Source organism: Hippichthys cyanospilos, chromosome 13 (genome assembly GCF_059441005.1).
Source record: "Hippichthys cyanospilos isolate Australia breed blue-spotted pipefish chromosome 13, RoL_Hcya_1.0, whole genome shotgun sequence".
Taxonomy (NCBI): domain Eukaryota; kingdom Metazoa; phylum Chordata; class Actinopteri; order Syngnathiformes; family Syngnathidae; genus Hippichthys; species Hippichthys cyanospilos.
In genome coordinates, this window is record NC_142381.1 from 8,939,914 (window position 1) to 8,964,750 (window position 24,837).

Genomic DNA, 24,837 nt, shown 5'->3' on the forward strand with positions numbered 1-24,837 from the left:
TCTGACTGATCATACTGATCATTTAAAGTCTACTTTTTTTCATTAATGCCTATATGGATATTGTATAATATTGCTTTCCTGTGGCCAAAGCAGGCACATCAGAAGGAGCACCACAATCAATAGAATTGCAGAATAAAATCATGATTCATTCTATTATTGTTTATTTCACAAAAACCAGAAAAACAGTTTAGGTAGGGGCTTGAAGAGTTTAATGAAATTTTCATTCATTTTTAGTGAGGAAAAAAATTGATTGTGTTTTGAGGAGTGTCATCATAAATTCAATCAATTCAGTATCTCAAGGCACCACAGTATTGTTTATTTAATCAACAGTAAAAAAAAGATATTGATGACTTTTGCACTGTGCATGGCAGTGTCTGTTTTTTTAAGTACTGTAACTGCATCAGTATATCGACTTATATCAGGGTTTTGAACTTTGAACTTCGATTTAAGCAGCTGGTGTGACAATTTATGCTGCTTTTTAGTTTGGCTGGCCTTCTGCAGAAAAAGAGCAAGCTGCAATCTCTCAAATAGCCACTAGCAAGCAGCATTGAGAAATTATGCCCCTGAGGGAAAACAACTTGAGGGAAAATTTATTGCTGATTCACAAACATTACTAAGTTACCTCTGAGGCCAATTTGAACCTGCTGTGGGGTTTACACCATTTTTGTCTGCTCCCAGGCCTCAACAGCTAGACCTGCAGGATGGATGAGGCCCTGACGCAATTGTATGCCCGGCACACATTCTCTAACGCTGTTATGTAGAGCATAAATATCGATCAAGGTGCTGAAATGGCAGGGATAAATCATAACAGTCCTGCGGAAGATAATGGGCAAGATGGACTGCGTCACTCAACTACACGAAATACATCAAGCTGCATCACAGTGTCAGAGTACACCCATACATGAATGTTTGCACGTTGTCATATATAAACTGTATATTCAACTGCTGACACTCACCAGACTGCATCAGACTCAGGGGATGCACACATGTGAACGTATGCGTGCGTATCCTCCTTGTATTTGCTGAGTAGGATCCTAAGATGAGAAAGGAGTTGACAAATAGTATAGCACGCATATACTTACATGTGCTGTGAGTATGGCTGCCTGCACAGAGAATAAGCACTTATTGATTTGTCAGGAGAACATGAAGGGGTCCTTAATGTTGACTTCACAGACAGCAAGGAGTCCAGGCCTTCATATTTATGGCCGGGCTTCACCATCTCTGCCTTTCTTAACCTCAACTCATCCACTGTCATCTTTCCCGTCTACAGCACCATGACACCTAATCACAGGGCGTGATTTTTATGCTCCTTGGTGTGATGTCATATGAACGCGCATCTGTAGTTCATCTCAGGACAACTTTTTTCAACTGCAAAGGGATAAATACTCATTTTGGTTATTTTGGGAATCTAGTTACATGAAAAGAGATGGACCATAGCGCCCTTGAGGCAATCCCTAGCAAAATGTGTGCAGGGCTAAGAGTGTTATACAATAATAATGTCAGAGATGTAATCCAAGAACCGTATTTTTAGCGTAACTTAATCTAACTTGATTACTTTTGGATTACTCCAACCACCCATATGCTAATAATGAACACAATATCCATAAAATATCATTGCAATATTTATTTATGTGATTTTGCCTTATGAATGTTGAACAAAATTCATGATTTTGGAACGTGGGAGGAAGCCGCAGCACTCCAAATTCAAAACCAAAACCTTTCAGAATGGCTTCTACTTGAATAAAAAAAAGATGTAAACATAACACCCAATTTTGTCCTCTCTATATTCACTTCCAGTGTGATTTAGGGTTGATTTAAGAATTACTGATTAGTTTTGAAGCATTTACTGTATGGCTGTGGCTCTAAGCTTTATAAATGTATTTTTCATTCTGTATGAGCCAGATCCTAAGTGATTGCGTTCTTGTAGTTTCAAAACATGGCTTAAATCCAACAACAATATATTATGAAGGCCATAAGGTAATTGTCACCTCCCACTCTTCATTCAGAAGTTTCTTTCATGTAGTTGTCAAGAGTTATATTTATGAGTCATGTGGCTCCGCAGAGAAATGTACAAGAACAACTTTGAGCAATTATTGCTGAATCGGACTCCAATTCCACGGCTGTCACAACGTCTGTGGGATTATGTGGTTGTTTGCCACACATTTGTGTGTGTACGTTTGTGTGTGCACATTTATTTTGCTGCCCTTGTGGGACCATCACTGTCACGGATTAGCATCATCAGAAGGAACAGTGTAAACGTGACGTGATGGGCGACGGCATTATGCCAACAAATATCCAGATTTGTATGATGCCTTCAGGCTCCATTTTAGGCTTGGCGACACAGTTTTAGGAATCATCCTCTATCTGATGAGAGCAAGAGAACACAAGACTTATAATGGGGTTCATGTGTGTGCTGTCAGAATTGCACTGATGCTTGTTTGCATAAGTGGACAGAAGATGACGTTAACGTCTCTGCGGTTAAAGAAAAGTCAAATGAAGTCTTGAGGCGACCATTTTGAAATTTTGTTGAAGTGCTTGTAAGAAGTCAGATGGTTAAAGGTGTTATTAATACAGGAATTAAAGGAATATGAATTAAGGAGCAAAATACACAGATTTATATCCTTCCAGAGGGTGGCCATTTTACTACTTGCCGTCCACTGAAAATGGCATCGCAGTTCACAGCTCGGACCAATCACAGCTCAGATAGCAAACACCACATAACAAAACTCAGAAAACAAAGTCAACCAGGATGGGCTCCAGCTCACCTGTGACCCTAATAATGATAAAATGGATCATTGGATTCGAGATAATCGTACATGGCAGTTTGATGACGATTGATAGAGAATTGTTGGCCATGGACAAGAAACCTTTATGCCACTACAGAAGGCCATTAGTAGAGTTAAATGATGTGACGCCTCTCTATATTGCTGAGTCAAGCAATGCAGACGCAAATGAACAATTAATGTTTCATCAGATCAGCGCCTTGCTTTCACTCTCCTTTAATGATCCAGTTTGCAGACATTGACGCATGTTTCCTTAGATCCATCCACAGGACAAGCAAAACGATTACAAATAAAATATTTTTTGCACACATTAGCCTCAGTGACATGTAATGACAGTAACTTATACTTATTTATATAAATAATATGTACTTGAATGCCTCTCTTCTTTTTTTTTTTTTTTTTACAAGAAAAGCAAGAAACAGGCTGTTTGGCTCATTTGTTCCTGTCAGTAAAGAATATTATTGCTGTTAGTTCCTTGGTGATAGCCATATAAAATAAATGATTTCTTAGTACCTCTTACAAGATCAAGCAAGTTGCTTACGCAAACCAGTTTTGTGGTTTTACAGCTCGCAGTCCGTCAGCTTGATTTGCGTCAGTCAAAGTCCACAAAAAAAAAACTGCATTTGTGTGTGAGAGAGTGCATCTCCTCAAACTGTTCTTCTATTGTTTGTACAGTCCTGTAACATTATGGCATGTGTGCTACTGGGAGAAGATAGAAGTGATCTTCTATCTATCAAATCATTGTTAGTTCCCTCATTGCAAAACATGTTTGCTTTTTAATGTCTTTAACTGCTTGTTTGTTTTTTATTTGTTTAGTTTTTTTGTCTTTGGGCTTTGGAAAGTAAACAAAGGGTTTTGCTTCATGCACGTAGAGTCAGGAGAGTAGAGAAGAATCCAAAAAGGAGTGAAAGCAGAAAAAATGTACAGAGCTACTGTTAAGTTTGGGCTCATTTGCATTTCATCAACATGACCATTTGAGTATATTATGAGATATCCAGGGCATAGAAAATTGATGTTGATGATTCTTTTCTCAAGAAACGAACACAAAACTCATCTCACTGGTGACATAATCGAAAACCAATATAGTAATTTTTCTAAGCAGAGAACACCTCTAGGGAGTATTGATTTGTACAGATCATGGATGAACAATTCCTAACATTTTGTACATTTATTTACCTCCACCAAAGGATTGACAAGTTACGATGACTAACTCAAAATACTGTAGACATCTTGGGACACGCTCGGAAAATCTACATCACACGACAATAAATGTAATAAAGTCTGAGGATAAACCTTTTCCCTTGAATTCCCTTAAACCTTAATTATTAATCTAGAGAAGATATTCTGGACATATGTGAGTTTGGGGAAGTCACTTGACTGTGCCCCAATGCATAAAGCAAAAGGTCCATTAATGGAAGCTTGAGTGAGAGAGTTTAGAGCCAAAGAATTTGACCCAAATGCCATCGAATAACTTCAGGGTGAGCAAGGACAAATAGTTTTTCCGAAATTGACTCCAATCAGAATATAAATTATCATTGGACCCAAAGGGTCATACAGGGGAGGTCAATTTTGTCCCAACAATGTTAGCTCCCATATATCAGCATTGACCTGTTTTAGTGAGTTTCACTGTTCATGACTTTGATCAAATTGAAAACAACAGAAGCAGCAGTTCCCTTATCAACTCCAGATACATGTCAGTTCTCCTTGTCGCCGAGAAGATGGTAGGACAAGTAGAAGATAAAAATGCAGGAGTGTGAGTTGATGAGCAGAAAGGATGCTAGGAGAAGAGGGTTAAAGTGCATCAGAGTGTCAGGGGTTGTGGACATACTGGAAGTAAGATCATGTGATAAAAAGATTGGCTTGGCGCTTTGGAGAGTGGGCTAGGAATTAAAATCGTTTTTGTTTTTTTTTCCCCTCCCAAGTTCTGATGTCATTCATCAGTTCTGGTCCATGTCTTCAACAATCGGAGTGTTGTAACTCTGAAACAGAGGTTGCAGGAAAAGGCCCACTGTCCCCACCACACATACACATACAAAGATCCACAGAAAGAGGCGGTCGATCACCATCGCCACGTACTTCCAATCCTCGATGATCTGGAAGAAGAAAGAGGTGAGCTATTAAAAACAAATATCACTGTTACGTTTATGCACAATATCTAAGATGATGTAGAACCGGGGTGCTCAATGCGTTCCCAGCGGTGGAGCGGTCAACCACCTAGCTATTGTGGTTTCCCGTAGGACACTGCACTAAAAAACATTTTAAAAACTCAGCCAAAAAAATCTCGTATGCCTCGTAGCACTTATAAATAAATAAACAGATCACGTCACATTAGTGACTGCCCTAACCCTAACCCTCCATAGATTACGGGAGGTTGGCTGCTGGAAAAGTACATCTTGGGTCAAAAAAGTTTGGGCAACCCTAGTGTAGTACATCTATCGCTAAATCTCTCTATATTTCCAAATTTTCATTTTCTTTCCCTATCCTGATTAAAACACAGGTGAAATATATGAAGATACAGATCAATAACGGTAAATTAACCTAACTTACTTGAGAACATTTGAGAATATTATCATGAACATCAGTGAAGGTTTGTCGTCCGATTCATTCCATTAATCAAACAAACAACGAGCAATAAAAAGATGCTTTACATTAGTCATATAGGTGCTAAATCGCCAGGTTACGTCACCCCTTGACGTTAGAGAATTCTATCTATAGTTCCAACAATTGCTACAAAAATGGTCAAAATCTAAGGATTGGATGAAGAATTATTTTCACATCACATACACCTTGCAGTAGTTATTTTGAAAAACCTACCCCCTCATCATCATCCTCACTCTTCATCTTGTCCGCAATGTAGCGCACACCATCCACGGCATCTTCCATGTCGATGCTGCTTTTCAGCGTCGTCCGCCTCCTGACTTCCGCGTTGTCGCCAAAGTCACTGTACGTCCAGCCGTAGCGTTTGGCCGACTCCTCGTTGACGTAGAAGGACGACGAGGAGTCGGCCAGTCCCAGAGAACCCATTCCCGCATCTGCTCCCGATTTCTTCTCAGAATACGATCGCTGTTGGTGTTTTTTCCGGAACTTCTCACGTATGTTGGATCGTCCGGGTCTCCGCATGAAAAGGTAGGAAGGAAGTTGGTACATGAAGACGCGTTTGACCCAAGGAGGCATGGTGTGCGTACTAGGGGAGCGATGGTGCACATTGAGCACGCAAACACTGGTGACGATGGAAAAGGTGACCAGCACCATGGTGAACATTAGATACTTCCCGATCAGAGGCACTGCTAAAGACGTGGGCGGCACAATCTTTGAGATAAGGAGTAAAAACACAGTGAGGGCCAGAAGCACAGAGATGCAAAGGGTCATCTTCTCACCGCAGTCCGATGGCAAGTAGAAGACCAGGATAGCCAAAGATGTGATCAGGATACAAGGGATGATCAGGTTGATGGTGTAAAAGAGAGGTTTTCTCTTGATGATGAAGTCGTAAGTGATGTCCAGGTACCTGATGTCATCTGGGTCTTCATTCTTGCGTCCCGGCAGCGACACTATATCCCACTCGCCGCTGGGCTTGAAATCGTCGCGGCTGGCGAAGTCACTCAAGAGGATGAGGTCAATCTCCGTGTGGTCGTACGTCCACGAGCGAAACTTGAGCGTGCAGTTCTGCTGGTCGAACGGAAAGTCGCGGACCTCAATCTTGCAGGCCGACTTGTAAATGGCAGGAGGGAGCCAAGCCACCTCGCCGTTGTTGGAGACCACCGCGTTGGAGTAGAAGGAGACTTCGTAGGTGCCATCAGCACTGAGGGATAGATGGAAAGATTTAGCAGAAGACATCATTTTGACTACGCCTAATTCCTTTGATTGGCGCTCTACTGAAACTGGTAAAGTTCTTCTTCTCGAACAGAGGTTGTCAAACGTTTGGCCCGTAGGCCCGTGATTTTGTGAAGATTTTTAAAAAAGGACTAGGACCAACCCCATTAGTTCACTGAACATAATCAATAGGCAAAAAAAATGACTTTTACAAGTAATGCCCAGATGAGCACTGCAACTTACAAACGAGTGAGTAATTGTCATATTTGTACAAAATAGCTTGCTAATCACGTTGGAACACATCACTAGTGTTCATGTTAGCATTAGCATATTCGCCGTACTTCTGCTCAATGCGTGTAAAATCTTTTGATGGGCCATCACCAGACATTCGGCTTTGCTCTAGTCCATAAACAATCGGATCACAACATTCTTGTACTTCATTTTAACTTGACTTTATTCATAGCTCAAGTGTTTGCACTCCCATGTTTGCCGTGACATCAAGTCTTCTTTGTGGTTTTTCAGCTTCTTTCATAATGTATATCATTACATGGATGCCACCCAGTGTCCGATATGAGACACTACAGCACCATTTTATTTTGTTTATTTTCTCTGTTTGCAATCAGCTGCAGTTAAAGCAATGAGCACCCCTGATTCAAAGAGGTTTTTTTTTTTTTTTTTTGGTGGGGGTGTCGATCTAACGAATTATGAAAGGATATTATAACGTTGTTTCTCTAGCCGCTTATTTCCAAATCAATTGTAATGACAACATTTCTCTAGCTTGCTTGCTTTTTTTTCTTTGAAAGAAAAAATTAATTTATTTCAAACATGTCGAAAAAAGAAAAATTACTAATAAGAATAGATATTAGCACATACACATGCTGGGAAAAGGAGTAGGAAGAAGTAAGAATTTTGTTTTTGACTGCTAAACCTTTTTAATGAACTATAAGTGTATATCACTATCTGTAGCAACTTTAAATAGAACTATTAATAGATATTTATAATATTTTCTCCATATAAGTTCTACTTCGACATACCACACACACATTATAATTATAATAATACAAAGAACTTTTCTTGTCAAAAATAAGAATACGCGGAGGTCCCCAAGTCTACGCAAGATGTGATCTTAGGCTTTTCTTACTCATAAAATATTACACGGCTTGGCACCTTCCTATCTTGCTGACTTAGTGGTACTTTATGTTCCATCCAGCATGCAGTTCCTTGGGTGACTCAGGGAGCTAAAAAAAAAAAAAAGTCCAAAGCAAAAAAATAACTGCCCTTCTGATAAAAAGTAGAGTGGGTATTTTTGTAAAAATGTTTAAATCTTGACTAAGCTGTTATTTGTACATCCTCCTGTTTGTTAGTGTGCTACTAACTAGTCTTTTTTTCAGGTTTCACCACCTGACATCTGGATTTTGGCTTGTTTACCTTTTTCAGGACTGTTCTGGGAAGATTACACAGTTGTTGAATATCTCCTTTGAACAGGTGTCACAGAATCTTATCATTCATGGGGGAAAATCAGAACAAACTGCAGCAGCATGTCAACAATCTCGCCCTCACCTGCCTCTAATGTGCTGGGACGTTCCTTTTGACTTGATCTTAACGAAGCTACAGGCTATGCATTATAGATGCATAGACTATCAATTATAAAGTAGGTCAGGAATCCAGCGTCGTATTCCTATTCTATTGCTAGGGAGATGAGGGAGGTTGGGCATTAAAAGGACATATAAGACCACACAAAAAAAATGAACATCTTCCTCTTTCGGCAACCTTCAGCCTCATCTTCTATCATTTGACCCCGGGATCCATTTTGCTTACTGTGCGGTCTTAGCGTTGGCCAGGCAATCTGTCTTCATGAAAGTTTCATGGCTACAAGGCAGTGGTTCACCACCGCTGACCACAACACACATGAAGCATATCCACACAAGCAGATAAGCTGTAGCCATCTCACATTTACGGCTGATTGATTTATCATCATTTTTATCAACATTCCCATGGTAGTCGTCGTGTGAATTACAACACATCCATGTCAGATGGCGTGGATTCACGAGTACTGGATTGATTGGAGTGGTGACACTCTCTAATTGCTTTACACAGCTCTTGATCGATGTTTATGTTATCTTCCTGCGGCCTTCCCTCATTTGCAAACAGAATCTTTACGGAGGTGTGCCTGCAGCGGTTAAAGGGGAGAGTTTTAAAATATGTTCAATGTGACCCAACTGGTCTGAAGGCAGCATTTTGGTTCATAGTGTGTTTGTGGAATATGACGTAAACAGCAAAATCCACGTGTTTTCATCCATCTCAGGTTGCAGCCATTTTGCAACTTGCTGCCAAATTCCTTGACATCACAGTCACTAACAGCTCAGGACGCAACTGATCATGACTTTCCCGGTTTCTGAGTTTTGTATGGTGACATTCACAAGCTGAGCTGTGATCATTATCTGAACTCGAGGCAATTGCTATGTGGTTGCTATGTGGTTGCAATATTGATCAGAAAAATATGTTTAGACTATTAGAGATGCATAGAACATGTTATTATAAAGAAAAGATTTGGCTTGATTTCCAATTTAATTGACAGCGAAAAAATGAATTTCCATTGTGACCCTACTTGTTGTAGAGGACGATGTCAGGCAGCCAAATGTGTTGTGTCGGAAGGCGAATTTTCTTGATGCCGTCATATTCGTCGGGGTCCCACATCAATCTGTAGTCGTTCCACACCTGATGGTTGTTCAGACAGGAAAACACATTTTCATTCTCACACAAGCAGAGATTCCGTGGCAAAAATAAGCAGCAAACCTGAGTGAGCCAACAGTTGGTGGTCATGATCTGTTCCCTCTCATTCTGAAACACACACAAGATGCAGGCTCAAACACATCCTGAGGGCTCTTAGTAGGAATACTATTTATCATCATAATCATCAATCATCTTCACATTTCAAGATCTGTCAGGGCTGAACTTCCTCACCACATTGATGAGCTGGGCAAGAGACACTTGGATGTAAATGGTGACTTGCTGGCTGTTGTTGACAGCCGGTCTGATTAGCTTGTTGTAGCGGTCTGCAGACAACAGGTGGCCCACAAGTCGTTCTTCCACCTCTGCGCACAAGACTGCTGAAAGCGCACACAAACAAAAATATCAGTGTGGTATATTCATACAATACTATGACTCGTCTTGAACATCATTTCACAAACGAGTTGTGTAACCAAAACTACCAATGAAAAGTAGAAAACACCAATGGTGTGACCCTTTAGCACAACATCAAACAGAGAGCAGACGGATCAACAGCGGTAAAAACACCTTGTCAACAATGCATATTGGACAAACATGCTGTCCCTCAATTCATTCATAAATAAACCCAAAAAACAAAAGGCAAAAATGACCAGAAATGTAGGGAAATGTTAAATACAAAATTGTATTAATAATGTATTATAAGTCCTTTCAATTCAATTTTTACGTGTTTTTAAGTGTTTTGCAAAAGTATTAGCCTCCCTTGAACCTTTTTATATTTTGCCATTTTCAAGCTTCAAAATAATATAGAAAATTGGAATTTTCACACATCCTCCCTTTCAGTTTTTGATTTGTGAGAAAAAAAAATGTTTTAAAATATCGTACAGATTTTGATCACGTCACTTGGCCCATTTAGTGTTGATACCGCCCCTCAAAAAAATAAATAAATAAAAATAATAATAATAATAAACAATGGCACTGAATGGGTTAAAACGGAATGGGATGATACAGGGATGCACATAAAGCAAATAAATGTCTCTAACTGCTAATTTTGTTTCGAGCACCACTTACCCAGATGTGACAACATGGTTGAAATGGTTCAAAACAATTTAGGAAAGCAAAGCTTATATGTGGCTCAATGGTTACATTCTGACAAGATAATTTCATCTGATGGCACTGACACGCTAAATGCGTGCATCCAAACCTTTTTTTTCATCGGCATGTTTTCCTTTTACAATGGACAATACCTACTCTACATATGAAAGCCTGATGGAAAACATGTTCTATTTAGAAAATAGTGGGAAAAAGACACAACAGGAGAATATTCTCCTCTGTAGTTAAATTCTAAAAAGTTCATAAGAACACACTAATTTTTTAGGTCTCGCAGATCCTCTCAACAACTTAAGTTCACCTTCAATGTACGTATGCTTATTATTCTACTTGAGGTCCATCCTCGATGCAAATACAGTACCTGCTCTAGCATCAGGTGCCACAGGGCATCCAGCCTGTCAGAAAGTTCAAAGTAGAAGACAAAGAATTTCACGTCACAATCATTGCACTTTAGGTGGGTACTTTTATTGTTGGTTAGCTTCCTAGAACATTATGTATATATAAAATAAGATAGTGTTTTTGTGATTAAAAGAGTTATTCCAACGTCAGCTGAACAGGTAATGCAGGTGCTTAAAATATATTTTTATACCGACAACAAAACCCTACAAAATTCTTGGAAGAGCAAGCTCAAGCATCCCTACTAATTTTATTCCAGAAAGCCAAAATATCCCCTGGCTGTTATGCAATGCTTTTCCGTTGGACGCCATGCCAAAAATGTCAAAGCACAGAGTGCAACTGCCTCTAAATAAACATTCCACTTCTCTGATTTTGACTTCCCTAATTTCATCATCTCGGCCGAGTGCTTATCGGGACAACGCATTCATATCAGGCTAACGCGTGGTGTCGAGGGGGCCTGGCGTTGCATAATGTGTGTGTCTGAAGCGATTAGCTATGCCGACTGTTACCTGGGGCCACATGTAAACACATTTGGTGTGTTCCTGCCGCCGCATACAGGTAGGTGTTTGTGCTTTTTTTGATGCGATGCGTCAGATCTAAGGTGTTGCGTATGACAATGTTTGGCCCCAGCGGATCAACAAATAATGGTTAGTGACATCATAAACAAACAGTTGTTGGAAAAGGTACATCTTCAGGTGAATCTAGGGAACCTCATACACGACATGACTGGAAAAAAAAAATGTGAAAAACAACTAAAACCTGTGGCCATGAATGACGGTTAATCATATAAATATATGCAAAATGTTAGTTTGCGAGATATACAAAATTGCAGGGATTAGAATCTTTGACACATCGGACGATTTTTAATCAGATTCAGATTCAAAATGATTTTCGATACAAAACGATTTGAATGTCACACTTCATGTGCAAAAAATCAGCATCGTCTACTCTACCCTTTGCGAGACAAAATGACAAATGGAGACAAAGTGTCGTTTTATTTTTACATTTAAAAAGTTTTGAATTGCAAGTAAAGTGTTTTTGTTCCAGAGTGGACCACAACTGCTACTCTAGTCTTTGCTTTGATTCATTGACAAACAGTCACTAGAATGGAAGACCGAAGCCTATTTTTTTTTTTTAACTCTTTCAGTGCCAAGCGTTTTTGGAAAAGAAAACCTCTAGGGGCCAGTATATTTAGCATTTTCACTCACCTTTCAAGGTAAACAAAACATTTGAGTGAAAAAAGCCTGTGTATGCATCATCACTCTTTATCATGTAAATCACATACAGTGAGGGTTTCATGAAATAAGCAATTAATGTGTGGCAGTAAAGGCCACCCTAACCCTAACCCTAACTCTATATAGAGTCATATGACCACCCTGGTCACTATGAAGCTCCACCCCTGCATATACATCTGATTTTGCAAGAAGTTCATTCTGATTCTATAAAATCTTGTTAAAATGCAAAATGCAGTCATTTCTGCCATTTCTTGACTAATTAAAAGACGCGCCGCAATATTTCACTTGAGGTTCAGAAAGTTCTTGCTGGTATTTTCTGACCTATTCTGAATTACTAGCATAGATTGAAAGGATCAAGCGCACAATAAGAAACGCGTACACGCACATGCCCATGCCACTAGCTGTATTTAAATGTCGTGCTTCAAGGTCTCACCAATTTGGTGCTTGAGCAAAATAGCATGCTGCTTGATTGAATGTGTAATGAAAGAATTGTGTGTGCGTGTGTAAGCTCCTGAACAGACATATTTGTGTATTCATTCCGATTACGTACCTTCTATAAATCAAGGATCATCTATATTTGTCATTCCACTTCCATGTCTATTTACTACGCATGTCAGCAATGCTCGCAATGTGCAGATCTAACAAAACAATACAGAGCGAGATTTTACACACTCACACACACAAACGCACACGTTCACCGCAGGGCTGTTTTCATCCATGTAATCAACACAGAGCACAGTCTGACTGGGTCACAGAGCTTCAGTGACTGTTGCTGGTTTCAAACACGCTGCCAGAGTTTTGTACACTACAAACTCCTGAGCCCCATCGCTTTGAACACGTAGCACAATATGTAGGTTGCTTCTACATTATCGTGAACATCTGCTTCCCATGCAACGCAGTAGATGCGCAGATAGTTTAATGCTCATTGTATCTTGTAACTTGTATTGCACTCCAACATTCTGAGAACTGTTTAAAGCATTACAAATGTCCAAACATTTGATAACCCCATGTTGTTATTCCAGTCTTTCCTATCGGTTATTATGTGTTATTTAGGGATGTTGTGACAGCCCGGTTTGCTGTTCATGAATCATGTTTGCTTGACAGGACAGTCGAAACTGCAGGGCAAAACAGCACAAAGCAAATGTAGATGAGACAAGAGGTCAATGGTTGTTTTTACAGCCAAGAGGGACGAATGCATTGCCTAGAACGATAAAAATATGTTGATTAATATGTCACTTGCTGATCTTTCTCGAGTTGTAGCAAGAATTAGCTTTGCTTTTGTTTGACTAAGCACGGATTGGATTTGCCTCTAACATCTTGTCTAACATTATTCAAAACGAAGTGAGTTATTCAAAACAGTGTCTTCTTCACACTTGAGAGCTTCTGGGTTTGAATTGCATCTCAGACCTTCCTGTTTGGAGTTTGTGTGTTCTCTCTGTGCTAGCGAGGCTACTTTTTTCTAAATAATACGTTTTCAACAAAAATGAAAACACTAACTAAATTGTCCATTGGAGTGAATGTGTTTTGTTGCAATGCTGTCATGAGAATACACATAATGAGATGTTTCTTCTTTGAGATCTGTAATTAATTGATCCAATTAATCAGATGCAGTTGTAACTATTTACCCTCTGCTGCATTTGAGACTATGGAGTCCCAAGTGTTGGCTCCAAGCTGTAGTTGTACCCATGAGGGAAAATGGTATTAAATTCTTTCTTCAACTGCCAAACATTTGGAATTTAGGATTAAAATAATACATAATTTATCCTCCATTGCAAAGCTACTCAAACGCGATATGTTCTTCAGTGTAATGTTGCTATGACGTGCAACATTAGCATCTTTGTTGCTATCGTTAGCTGTGGCTAAATTCACAAGCTGGGTGCTTTGCATTTATGTGGTAGACTAAATTTGTGGTAAGCAAGTTCAAACAAAGACTTGCATATAAGTCTACGTTTAAAAAATGTGCCGTTGAGATGTTTTTCAAAGTTAAATTTCCCATTCATCAGACACACAACTCTTCCATTTTTTTTCGTCTACCTGTACCTTCTGCTCCTGGATTTGCCCTCCCATCTACAACAGAAGTCTTTTAGCTTACACCAAACACAATGACCCCCAATCAGTGTCCACTTCTGGATGTGATTGACCTTGGTTTTACAAATCCCAACAACTCAAGCGCAAGATGCCCATTGCATAAAAACCGTTCTAATCAGCATAAAGACAGCAGACGCCCTAAGTCAAAAAATATACACGCCGCCTGATATACCTGAGACCCTGATGAGGACTTACACTATAGATAACGAAGATTAAATTATTCAAACCGAAATAACATTCGAGGCAGTGACAAGAAAACATGTACAGAAGCATTGGACCATATTACAGTACTGCCACAACGATAATCGCTAACAATCAACAAATTCAATTCAAAAGCAAAGCATTCACGCCAAATGTAAATCCAAGTCAGCTCAAAGATGACACCGCTGTTGATCCGAATGGCTTTTGCACTTTAGAATTGTAGATGTGCCTGTAGTGCTCTCTAAACATGCAAATGTCTGAGTAGTTTAGCAGACTGTTCCGGAATGGTTCATTTCATATTCATAAGCTCACTGTATTTAATTTAGCGTGTTTTGTCTGAGTACAGATGAATCAAACAAGTCCTGATGACTGTGCAGGAAATGAGGCAAGTTCAATGTCAGTGTCTTGTACTTTGTTTTCCCGTCGTAACTGCAGGGGGAGCAAGGAGAAATCCACTGGAAATAACAGACTACACCACAGAATTGTTGATCTCAGTTACTACATTAAAACATCAACGAACTTTTGAAGTGAACCTGCATTTCTGGCGACGAAGTCGCGACGACAACATTAAACTTTGTCTAGCTTTACTACACTGTTTCCTCACACACACTTGAAATTTTCCTAAAGGCGTGTGAAAAAATGTGTTATGGGCTGATAAAGGCAAGAGAGGACATATATGGGACTAATTCCAAATGGCAAGTTTGCCACAAACAGAGCACTGCTCATCATCAAATATATCCCTACAGTGGAGCATGGTGGTGTTGCATTTATGCTTTGGGGCAAACATAAGGTGGATGAATGAAAATATGTGAAACAGCATGCTTTGTAAAGCGCCTTGGGTTTCATGAAAGGCGCTATATAAATGTAAGGCATTATTATTATGTTCAAATATTTACAAGTATTTTCAAATGTCATTTTAAATTCATTCGAACATACTTGTAATTTCCCATAGTGCCACAGGGTGTTGACAAGCGTACGCCGTAGCATCGTGGAGAGGAAATGCAATGTTTTTAGCATGAAATGCGATGTTTTTAGCATTTAGCTACACCATGAATACCATTAAAAAATATAAGATTCAATTGCTAGAAAAGGATACTAAGAACCTGCAAAGGCAGTCCTTGTATGATACGGCACAAGTCTCCAGCATTAGCACTAGTCTCCTACAACATGGTGCATTCAAACACTATCGGATATGTCAACTGAAACAGAAAAAGTATTAGTAAATTATTGAATGTTAATAACTGCAAATATCTAAACAATGTGGGATTTCCATCGATCTATATAGCTGACATATCAAGAAGTATAATGGTGTTGAAATGACTTTGGTCATTTACAATAAATGATACATCTAGTCATTTAAATGAATAATATGTCAATGAATCAAAATATAACTAAATTTAAATCTGATTTTGTAATAAACGTGATAAGATTTACCACCAAAAAGTTGAGCACATCAAAATTTTTAAACAGGCATTAAAACACCGGACAAGAGATTATTCAAAGCCACAGTATGCAGTTTTAATTCATTTTCATCAATTATTTACAGACCCGTACAGTCCATTCCCGAAGTCGATTGGCAGCCACCACTGGTGGTGATTTTTTGTTTTTTAGCCAAGTGTTTCTCATTTTCATTTTTTTTTGTTTGTTTTTTGGCAACCCCTTGATTGTGTATCGTCTCATTTAGTTAATATCACAAATTTGAACAAGGGTGTGAAGACTTTTCGCATCCAGTATATGCATTAAAGTCTCGATGTATATTTTGGTCATTTCAATCTAGGTTTTCCGAGCAGGGACAGTCACGTCTCTGTCTCCGCGCATGATCGCGCCATGTCATTGCACAAATTGTCACGACAGTATCTGTGAGAAGGCATTAAACTTAATTTGGCTGAACGATAGCTGCCATTTGCCATGTTTGAGTGTAAAAACCCACCGCACATTTGATTTCACTGGCTTGCTTGCCCGAGCGCCCGGGGCATCTTGGAGCTGTCTCGTTTGACAGGGTAGCAAACCCAAGTGTGACAGCTGCGTGGCCGGATTCCACGTCGACGTCACCGGGGCCAAAAATCAGCAAAGGAATATATGCGCGGTTAAGCATTCAGCCCGAACCGGTAGTGCAAACACTTGTGATCTGACATCAGCAAGATCAACGTCTCCTGACATCTGAAAGTGTGCGAGTTGGCAGCTTTGGATGACAGAATCACACGCTTTTGTACATGCGGCCACGCTGAAGGCTGTCACATCCGTCAGGCCTGCAACGGGACGTCACCGTGACTCCAAAGAAGAGGTCCTCTGCCAAAAAAGCACAAGTACCTTGCGCACACATCACTCCGCATTAAGCTATCACCGATATCTAAGTGAGAAGGACAAGTGTTGGAGCATCGTGACGGGCAATGAAGAGGTTTAAAATCTCAAGACAGCACTTGGTCTGTCAAGACAATTCAGAGAGCACAGTGTCAACGTAATATAAACAAATAAAAATAACATTGTATCAGTGAGGTAGCAATATCATGGTTTATCATGATGGGATCTCTTTTTTATTTTCTGCGTTTGGTCATGTGATGTTCTTAAGCCGAGCCATGATTTGTTGTTACCTGAGTCCGGAGCACATGCGTTGTCATTTTGAGTCGACAGTCAGTGGCAAAATATGTTTTTAAAGGTATTTATTTAAGTGTAAAAGAATACGGAAGACAAAAAATACATACTTGGTTTTGGTTGTTGTATTAAAGGGCCCCTATCATAGAAATTCAACTATTTGGAGCGTTAAATCATGTAACAATGTTAATTTTCACCATAAACACCCCCAAAAAATTATTTTTCCTCATGTATGCATTACTAAGCATTCCTTTCTTATTCTACAAGAGGCAAAATGATGATAGTAGATCCTTGTATTGACTCTACTCCACCCCAAGTAAATACACACCCATTTTATCCGAGGAGACGTTGCCATCTTTTAGTTTTGTTTTTATTTTGAAGTTGAGTAGGAGGTCTAAGTAAACAGCAATGTTTCATTTATAAGTTTTACTGTCGAAATGTTCAAGTGGCGAAATTGAGACATTGTTGTAGTGTATAATAAGTCTTTGGGACGAATAGCAGGAGGTCTCATCACACATGTATGGAGAAACACACACACACACACACACACACTTGTGTCTGCCTTGCTGCACTCTCCATCCTTCAATAATGCATTGCCTCTAAAAATAAGAATGCCATAATCTCACATTTGCTAAGACTGCAACACAATTAAAGATTATTCGGCAGGACTGAGGCAACAAATGAGTTTCTGCAAAACTAAAACTGGTCAGGCTTAAAACAGATAAAGGGGGCTCTGCCATTTCAGTATTTGCTTCTGGTAGGGTTAAGTTTAGGGTAGAAATAGTGATGTAAATTATTTAGTGAGTGGCCATCCGAGGTGGCCTTCCTGAGATTGAAACAATTTGAGATCTAACCCTCGTTAGCTGAGAAATGTCCTTTCTTTTTTTTATTTCCTTGAAACACAATATTTCATTTTTGTTGCATTGGATATAGATCACACTATTTTATTGTCATAGTTTCATGGGGAAAATTTGTATTTTTAAAAAAAAAATTAAAAGTTGAAGACTAGCAAGAAACTTGAAGTCCTAACTAGCATTTGGCAGGCCACATAAAATGAGGTTGCTGGTCGGATCTGGCCCCCGCGCCTTGAGTTTGACACATGTGATGTATGCATGATAATGCCATCCAGGGGACATGTTTAATAATTGCACTCTCGTCCCATGCATTGCCTCAGATGTGGGATAGTAAACATAATGGTGTATTATAGCCTAGGGCTAAACCCCTTAGCTACCTTTGTTTTCCTATTACACTTCAATTACTGTGCAGTGTTTCACTTGCAGTGTAACTGTAGAACCACAGAAATGGTGTTAACATTAAGTGTAAGTACAAAAACAGAAAAAATTGAGTATGAGTATAGACAGAAGCAGACGTCATGTGTTTTATTTCTGGCTCAAATTTAAAGTAAGGGTCATATTTAATCGGTGTTACAATTTTAAAGAGATCCTCTAGTAAAGGATCGCTGGACACAAAAAGTTTGAGAACTCCTGCTAATGAATGACAAGCGAGGAGAGATGACCTCAGCCTTCTTTGGCTCATCCCTCCCTCAACTTTGCAACACTTAGCGTGCAGCAGTGAGAGGAGCCGTGGTACTCAGAAAGCAACAACATACAAATAGGTGCCAAAATAGTGACTCATCTTCGTCAGCGCTTGCCAGAAAGCTCATTTGCAAGTTGTCAAGCAACAGCTGTTGGCCTGAAAACAACGCTGGGATAAAACGTGCATATTTCTGGTCATCCACATGTGGTAGGACCTGGGGGCCACACAAGGTAGTGTGAGGCCTCCATGCACTTAAGGTGGAATCACTTTATTATTTTTAAATAATGATAATGACTATTTTTAGACAATGATATAAATGTGCAATGATTCAGTGGAGTGAGATAGATTTTGTTTTTGTTGTCTCAAAAAAAAAATTACAACTCATCTGAGCTTCGCATGCACATTTAAATATATGACACAATATTGGACACCAAATTTAGTTAAGCAGGTCACCATTCTGGATTTTTTACTAAAGATTTTAGGGCTTTTTTACAAAGGTTTCTCGAAAAGAACCAGCTTCTAACACACTTATCTTTAGATGGCCTTGACTTTGACCGAAAGCCATTAAGGTCCATGAAAACCACAAGATCACATCACCATATTACATTAAGTAGATTCAATGTGTGTGTATGTGTTTGTGTATGTGACCCACCTGGTCTGCAACATCCGTTTATGAAGTCATCGGACCACTTTTTCAACCTCTGTCATGTAAACTTAGATTTTGCAAATGCTTTCCACAACTTCATTTTACAATCTAGTATTGACTTCCAATACAAGTGATTTATCTTCTTTCATGCTTTTTTTTAAGTGTGTTTAGTTGAGTCTTACTAGGCATTAAATGTTGTTAATCCGTTGGAAGAATTGATGTCACCTTTCAACCGAAAAGAACAAGAACATCATAATATAACGATGTGTTCATTATTGGACTTTTCAATTACATATAATTGTTTTTCAATAGTGGTTGGGTTTTTGTTTTGTTTTGTTTTTTTTAACTTCAGAGAGATGGACAGTACAAACACAAAAAATGATCATACTTGTGGTCGTAGTGAGACAAGTAATGAAGGTAACATTAAGAGGTAGGTAGGTTAAGTAGGTAGGTATATGGATGGATGATGGATGGATGGATGGATGGGTGGATGGATGGATGGATGGATGGATGGATGGATGGATGGATGGATGGATGGATGGATGGATGGATGGATGGACGGACGGATGGATAGATAGATAGTTGAGACAGCTCTATATTGATATCAGATTGCCCATGTGTACCTAATGAAGTGGCCACCACAATTCCTCTCGTGGCAAGTAGCACTTTAGGAATTGACATATGCAACGCTACTCGCATAACAACTGTAAGCTTAATTGTTGTGTTATTACAAATATGTACATAGAACGTTTAACAGAGGTAAAAGCAAACTACTCTTCCTCAGGAGAGTCAACGCGGCGCTGCGCATGTGACAAGTGACGATTTGGCAACGGAACAGCCGAAACATGTTTGATCCTCTTTGACTGACGCCCCAAAGTACTAGCCCCTCGGTGCCGATTTGGAAGCATTTCGAAAAAAGAGATTACTCACTTTGTGACACGGTGGCAACCAGGAGGATCAGCGCAGCTTTCGCCATCGTCCAAGAGGCTGCGAAAACGCGCGTAAACTTGCAGATGACGCTCTTTTTTGTGCTCCTCTTCCACTGCAGACTCGGTGGGACAATCGAGGATTATAAAGGGCGTCTGTGCGTTGGATCCCGCCGGGGGAAAGTGTCTATCTGAGGCTGAAAGGCATGCAGAGCACCCCTGACCGCTGCCCGAGCGCAGTCGGTCTGCAGGAGCGCACGGCTTGTGCGCAGCGGCACCCGGCTAAAAAGAGCACAGTGTGCCCTCTTGTTTTGCGTCCTCCCGGCCGATGCAAACGGGGAGTTGTGTGGAGAAATGTGCGACCATGCAGGAGCAAGCAGCAGTGTTACAATCGCGCAATCTGCGCGGTGCTCATTCCGCCGATAAAAGATTCAGGCTTCCCGGTCTTCACATGGCTCTGCAACCCGCCCATGAGTGCGCTCCCCAGCCGGGCTCCACTTGCACGACAACTCGGTCTTGATGGACACAGGACATCTGTGAGAAGAAAGTGGTGAACATTTAAAATCAACCTCACTCGCTCCGGTGAACATTCGAATCAGTGACGTGGTTGTTTAAGTTAATTATGTTTCTGAACCAATCTCTGGACTCTTAAGCAAAAGTGTTTCTTTCTTCGCGTCTCTTTACTGACGCTATAATTAGAAAAGTGACGTACTGTAGGCCATATCAGCTGCAAGAAGATAGGTGTCAAAAAGACCTTCCCTCAGAGAGGCTAGCTGCGTCTGGTGAGAGAGCTCTGCCATTAAGTCCGGTACAAGAACCATATGGGTCTCACATGCCTCTGAAACGAAAATCAGTGAAGGTGTTGATACAGAGCACAATAAGGTATTCCATCTCCCAATCCCAACGAGGTCAGAGGTCAGGTCATCCAGCGAACATGGACCCTTCATCAAAACAATCATGTGGTCATGATCTGCAGAAACCTACCAAAATATTATCACTTAGTTAAACAGTAACAGCAAGACAACCAATAGGTTGAAAAATTTTATTGAAGCTGAGAAAAGATAGGAAATTAAAAACCACATGGCACAAACATAAACCATGGACATTTGAGAAGAAGCAAAGAAAGACGCCACTGGTTTTACTAACTGAATAAGTTGAATGGTCAGACCAATAATGTTGCCAAACCTCTTCAGCTGGGGCACTGTCATTTTAGCATTGGACATACCTATGTTGGACATTCCATTTTTTGTTTATCTGATTTTTCACCAAGGATCTCATTTATAGGCACTGATATGTGGGAAACACAATGTCATTTTGTTTTTGTGGCAATAGAGGTCCATCAAATTCACCAATTTCAATCAAAGTGAGCATAATTCTTCAATAATTCTTCAAAGAAGGCAACTTTTTTCAATGCATTTTCTCCATCAGCCTTATGATGTTGACGATGCTTTATGAACTGGAACGATTTTCATTTCACAGCTGTCATCCATTCTTTGAAGGGACACGAGCAATCATGAGAGCGTATGCAATGTGAAGTCTCATCCGAACTCAGTTTCACAACACCATCAAACTACGTGATTTCATGGCTGACGCTTTCATGCCCGCAACCCAAAATGAACCCTGTCACAAGCAAGCCAATTGTATTAACCTACCATCTCGTTCTATTACAGAAACTCCCCTGCGGTCCCCCACCCGTCTGGTCTCATGAACATTATCTGTGCAGCCTAAAAGCAAGTGAGAGAAGCAGAGGGAGCCCAAACGTAATCAGTCACCTAGAGCTTATTGTCGAGTCTGAATAGCGGCATGGCACACACAGCACATAAGATACACAGCAGCTGTGAGCGTAATACGATAACTGACCCAGCAAATAATTGCAACTCGGCCCGCATGAGACCCTATTATTGCAAATCAATTATATACTCCTGAATTATTTGAATTGTATCGTTGAAAGCAACCATCTTAACAGCCAACACAAGCAACGTCATGATTGCAAGGTTACAATTTGAGCCTCCTGGCACCCCTCTTACTGATACCTGGGAACCTAAGTCATTTTCCTTTCTACTAGCAATTTCATGCAAATCGTGAACTGTGAAATGAGAGGGAATACAATTCTGGACCTCCTGTGTACTGCACCAGTGTAATATGGAATATTACCAATGGAATACTGTATGTGGCTCTTCTTTCTTCTCTGAGGTATCGGACCACACTTTGACCCAATTTAGGTCTAACATCTATCTATCTATCTATCTATCTATCTATCTATAGATGGATGGATGGATGGATGGATGGATGGATGGATGGATGGATGGATGGATGGATGGATGGATGGATGGATGGATGGATGGATGGATGGATGGATCCTTGTTCCTGGAGTAATCAAAACATAGCTAAGAAATTTGAGAACTCAATACTGTGACTAGTCAAGTCAAGTTAATTTGTATAGCCCTGAAGCACCACAGTTTCAAAGGTCTTCACAAGGGACAAATAAATCACAGATAGGATCACAAAGAGCATACAAAAACAAATCAAATTTGCTTAAACAAAGCTCTCAGAAGAGAAAAGGAACAACTCAAAAACTCCATGTGGGGAAAATAAGAAACCTTGAGAAAGGACCGCAGGTGGGAGGAGCCTCCATCCATGCAAATATTCATTTAAATTAAGTATTAAAATTGGTAAATATTTCAGTAAAGTCTAAGTTCTATTTTTGTTGTTGGTGGTTTTCATATTTAATAGACTTTTTTTCCTCATGTTTTCAATCTTTTTTTTAATTTGACAACCTTTGTGTCTATTCATTCTACTCGTGCCCCTGCTCCATTTTGTAAAATGGCCCTCATGTATATTTTATTATTTAACTTTTGTTTGTAAAATAAATAAATAAATAAATAAATAAATAAATAAACCCGTTTGCACCATAAGTATTGGCAGATACAGTTTCTTTCTCACGGGACATAGCTGTCTCCATGGCAGCCTTCCTACTCAAAAAGCTCCTCACTGATCTTTACTTAAAGGAGAAATCACATAGAACACTGCAGCATAATCCAAAGCCAGCAGCAATCTGACAGGCTTGGGTCCCCAATGCGTGTAGTCGGAAGGAAATGTGACATTTACAGCTTTAACCATGTTCCCCTGTCACAGTCACGCTCAAATCCAACGTGTGGCTTGGTGAAAAAGCTTCGTCAGACCTCCACCAAGGAAGCTACTCATGAATCGGCTGAGTCGCTATAATCCAATGGATCCATTTAGGGTCAGTTAAAAGCACCTTTCTTGGAAATCAAACTACTGAATATGTTTGTTTTTTAACAGATCGTTTTTAATTAAATATCATCACGTAATCATTTGACAACTGTCAAAAAACAGATTTTTCACAGCAATGGCCGTGGACATGAAACACACAATTGTCATGCAAATAAAACATTGTTGGTGAACAAGCATTTTGTCTTCCAATAATATTACAAAAGTAATATTGTGTTAACTCAATAACAAATATTGAGCTTGTCCTGACAGCCTAATTTGGCTTTATCTCTTGGCTCCTAGAGTTCCTAAATAAAGTTTCAGGTCAAAGAAGTCTTCCATGAGTGATGCACCTTACCTGAAATACTTCATATTCATATCCATATTGAGATGCATGTGACAGTCTTTAGTCTGTTAAATCCTTTTTCGACTTCTGAGATTCTGCCGTGAGGCAAGAGCTAACATTGCTACAACTGATTCCACTTTCTTGGAAAAATGTCCATCTTTCAAGTTCTTTTTCTCTCCTTGCGGGTTTTAATCACTCTGTTTACCAACAAGTCAAGTATTTGTGTTGTGCCTGGACTAACAATGCCATTTAGCGCTTACTGAACCCGCCAACGGCCATTTTGTGTTTCGCTTACTCACTGTTGGAAAAAGGGAAAGTGAAGCCGCCAACGGGCATTTTACATTGCCATATGTCTGTGCAAGTCAGGTCACAGAGAAATCTTTGCATATTTTCCTTCCTCTTCGAGCTCAAGCGATGCAGTAAATAAGGATGATGAAAGCAAAAAATAGCAAGGGCCACCCTGAAAAAAAGGGGAAAAATGATTAATTGGATGCATTTTAATTGAATGGCCATTTTATGATGGATTTTTATTTTAATTGTCATTTTTCTTCAAAGAAAACAAACTCAAATAAAACTGAATTTGAAATGCAATCTGTGTACGCTGACCTGCATCAAAAGATGAAAATGCGGAAAATATGGGCTCAGTGATCTTTTTCTTCCTGGTAGTTCCCTGGAGTTTGAATGAGTGCAGCAGACAGCGGAGAAGGCGAGAGGCTTGTGTTGTCCATCTCAGGCACGCCCCTGTATAATTAGTAGCGTACAGTACAGTATGTCACACAGCGTATATATCATAACCAAGCCCGTCTTGTCCTCTTTGGACTAAAGCCATCGCCGGACGTTACCGCTCCCGCCGAGGCCCTCCGTGCTTCCATCTTCATGTTAGCGTTCACATTCCACTTACTCCCGTCAGTCTGTCTGTTTCGATCGCGTATATGTGACCTCCTCCTAGTCGGCTCGCTTTCGCGGACAAGCGTGTGACGCCATGGCAGTGATAGATTGTGACAGCTAAGCCACCCGCCATGCGACAAGGGAAATCCCCTTCAAATAAATGTTTGTCTCCGTCTGCCTCTCCTCGCTCTCTCTTTCTCACACACGTTTCATTTAAAGAACAAGTTGGCAAGCTGATGCATGCGCATTCAACCCTCATACTGCTGAAGGTAAGTGTATGCAATATGATGAAAGAAAGGAAGACAGAAAGTGCTTGCATGTG

The 24,837-nt window shown here is 40.0% G+C and overlaps 1 protein-coding gene and 1 long non-coding RNA gene across 3 annotated transcripts; both read right to left on the reverse strand.

Moving 5' to 3' along the window:
- Positions 1-2,983: 2,983 nt before the first annotated feature.
- LOC148413714 (neuronal acetylcholine receptor subunit beta-2-like) lies at positions 2,984-20,858 on the reverse strand. 2 transcript variants are annotated; one of them, XM_088431362.1, is made up of 6 exons: positions 20,763-20,858; positions 20,055-20,584; positions 9,558-9,703; positions 9,202-9,434; positions 5,598-6,582; positions 2,984-4,876 (listed from the first exon to the last, which is right to left on the reverse strand). In XM_088431362.1, exons 2-6 carry the CDS (start codon positions 20,098-20,100, stop codon positions 4,721-4,723), a joined length of 1,566 nt encoding a protein of 521 aa, XP_088287488.1. In that variant the 5' UTR covers positions 20,101-20,584; positions 20,763-20,858; the 3' UTR covers positions 2,984-4,720. The 2 variants fall into 2 exon arrangements, with proteins under 2 accessions (XP_088287488.1, XP_088287489.1); XM_088431363.1 differs by having other exon boundaries at positions 9,202-9,311; positions 9,390-9,434; positions 20,055-20,764.
- A 2,696-nt stretch (positions 20,859-23,554) lies between these two features.
- Positions 23,555-24,626, reverse strand: LOC148413715 (uncharacterized). Its single transcript, XR_015867589.1, has 3 exons — positions 24,470-24,626; positions 24,234-24,368; positions 23,555-24,087 (listed from the first exon to the last, which is right to left on the reverse strand). It is a non-coding gene; the product is annotated as an uncharacterized LOC148413715 (long non-coding RNA).
- Positions 24,627-24,837: the final 211 nt, after the last annotated feature.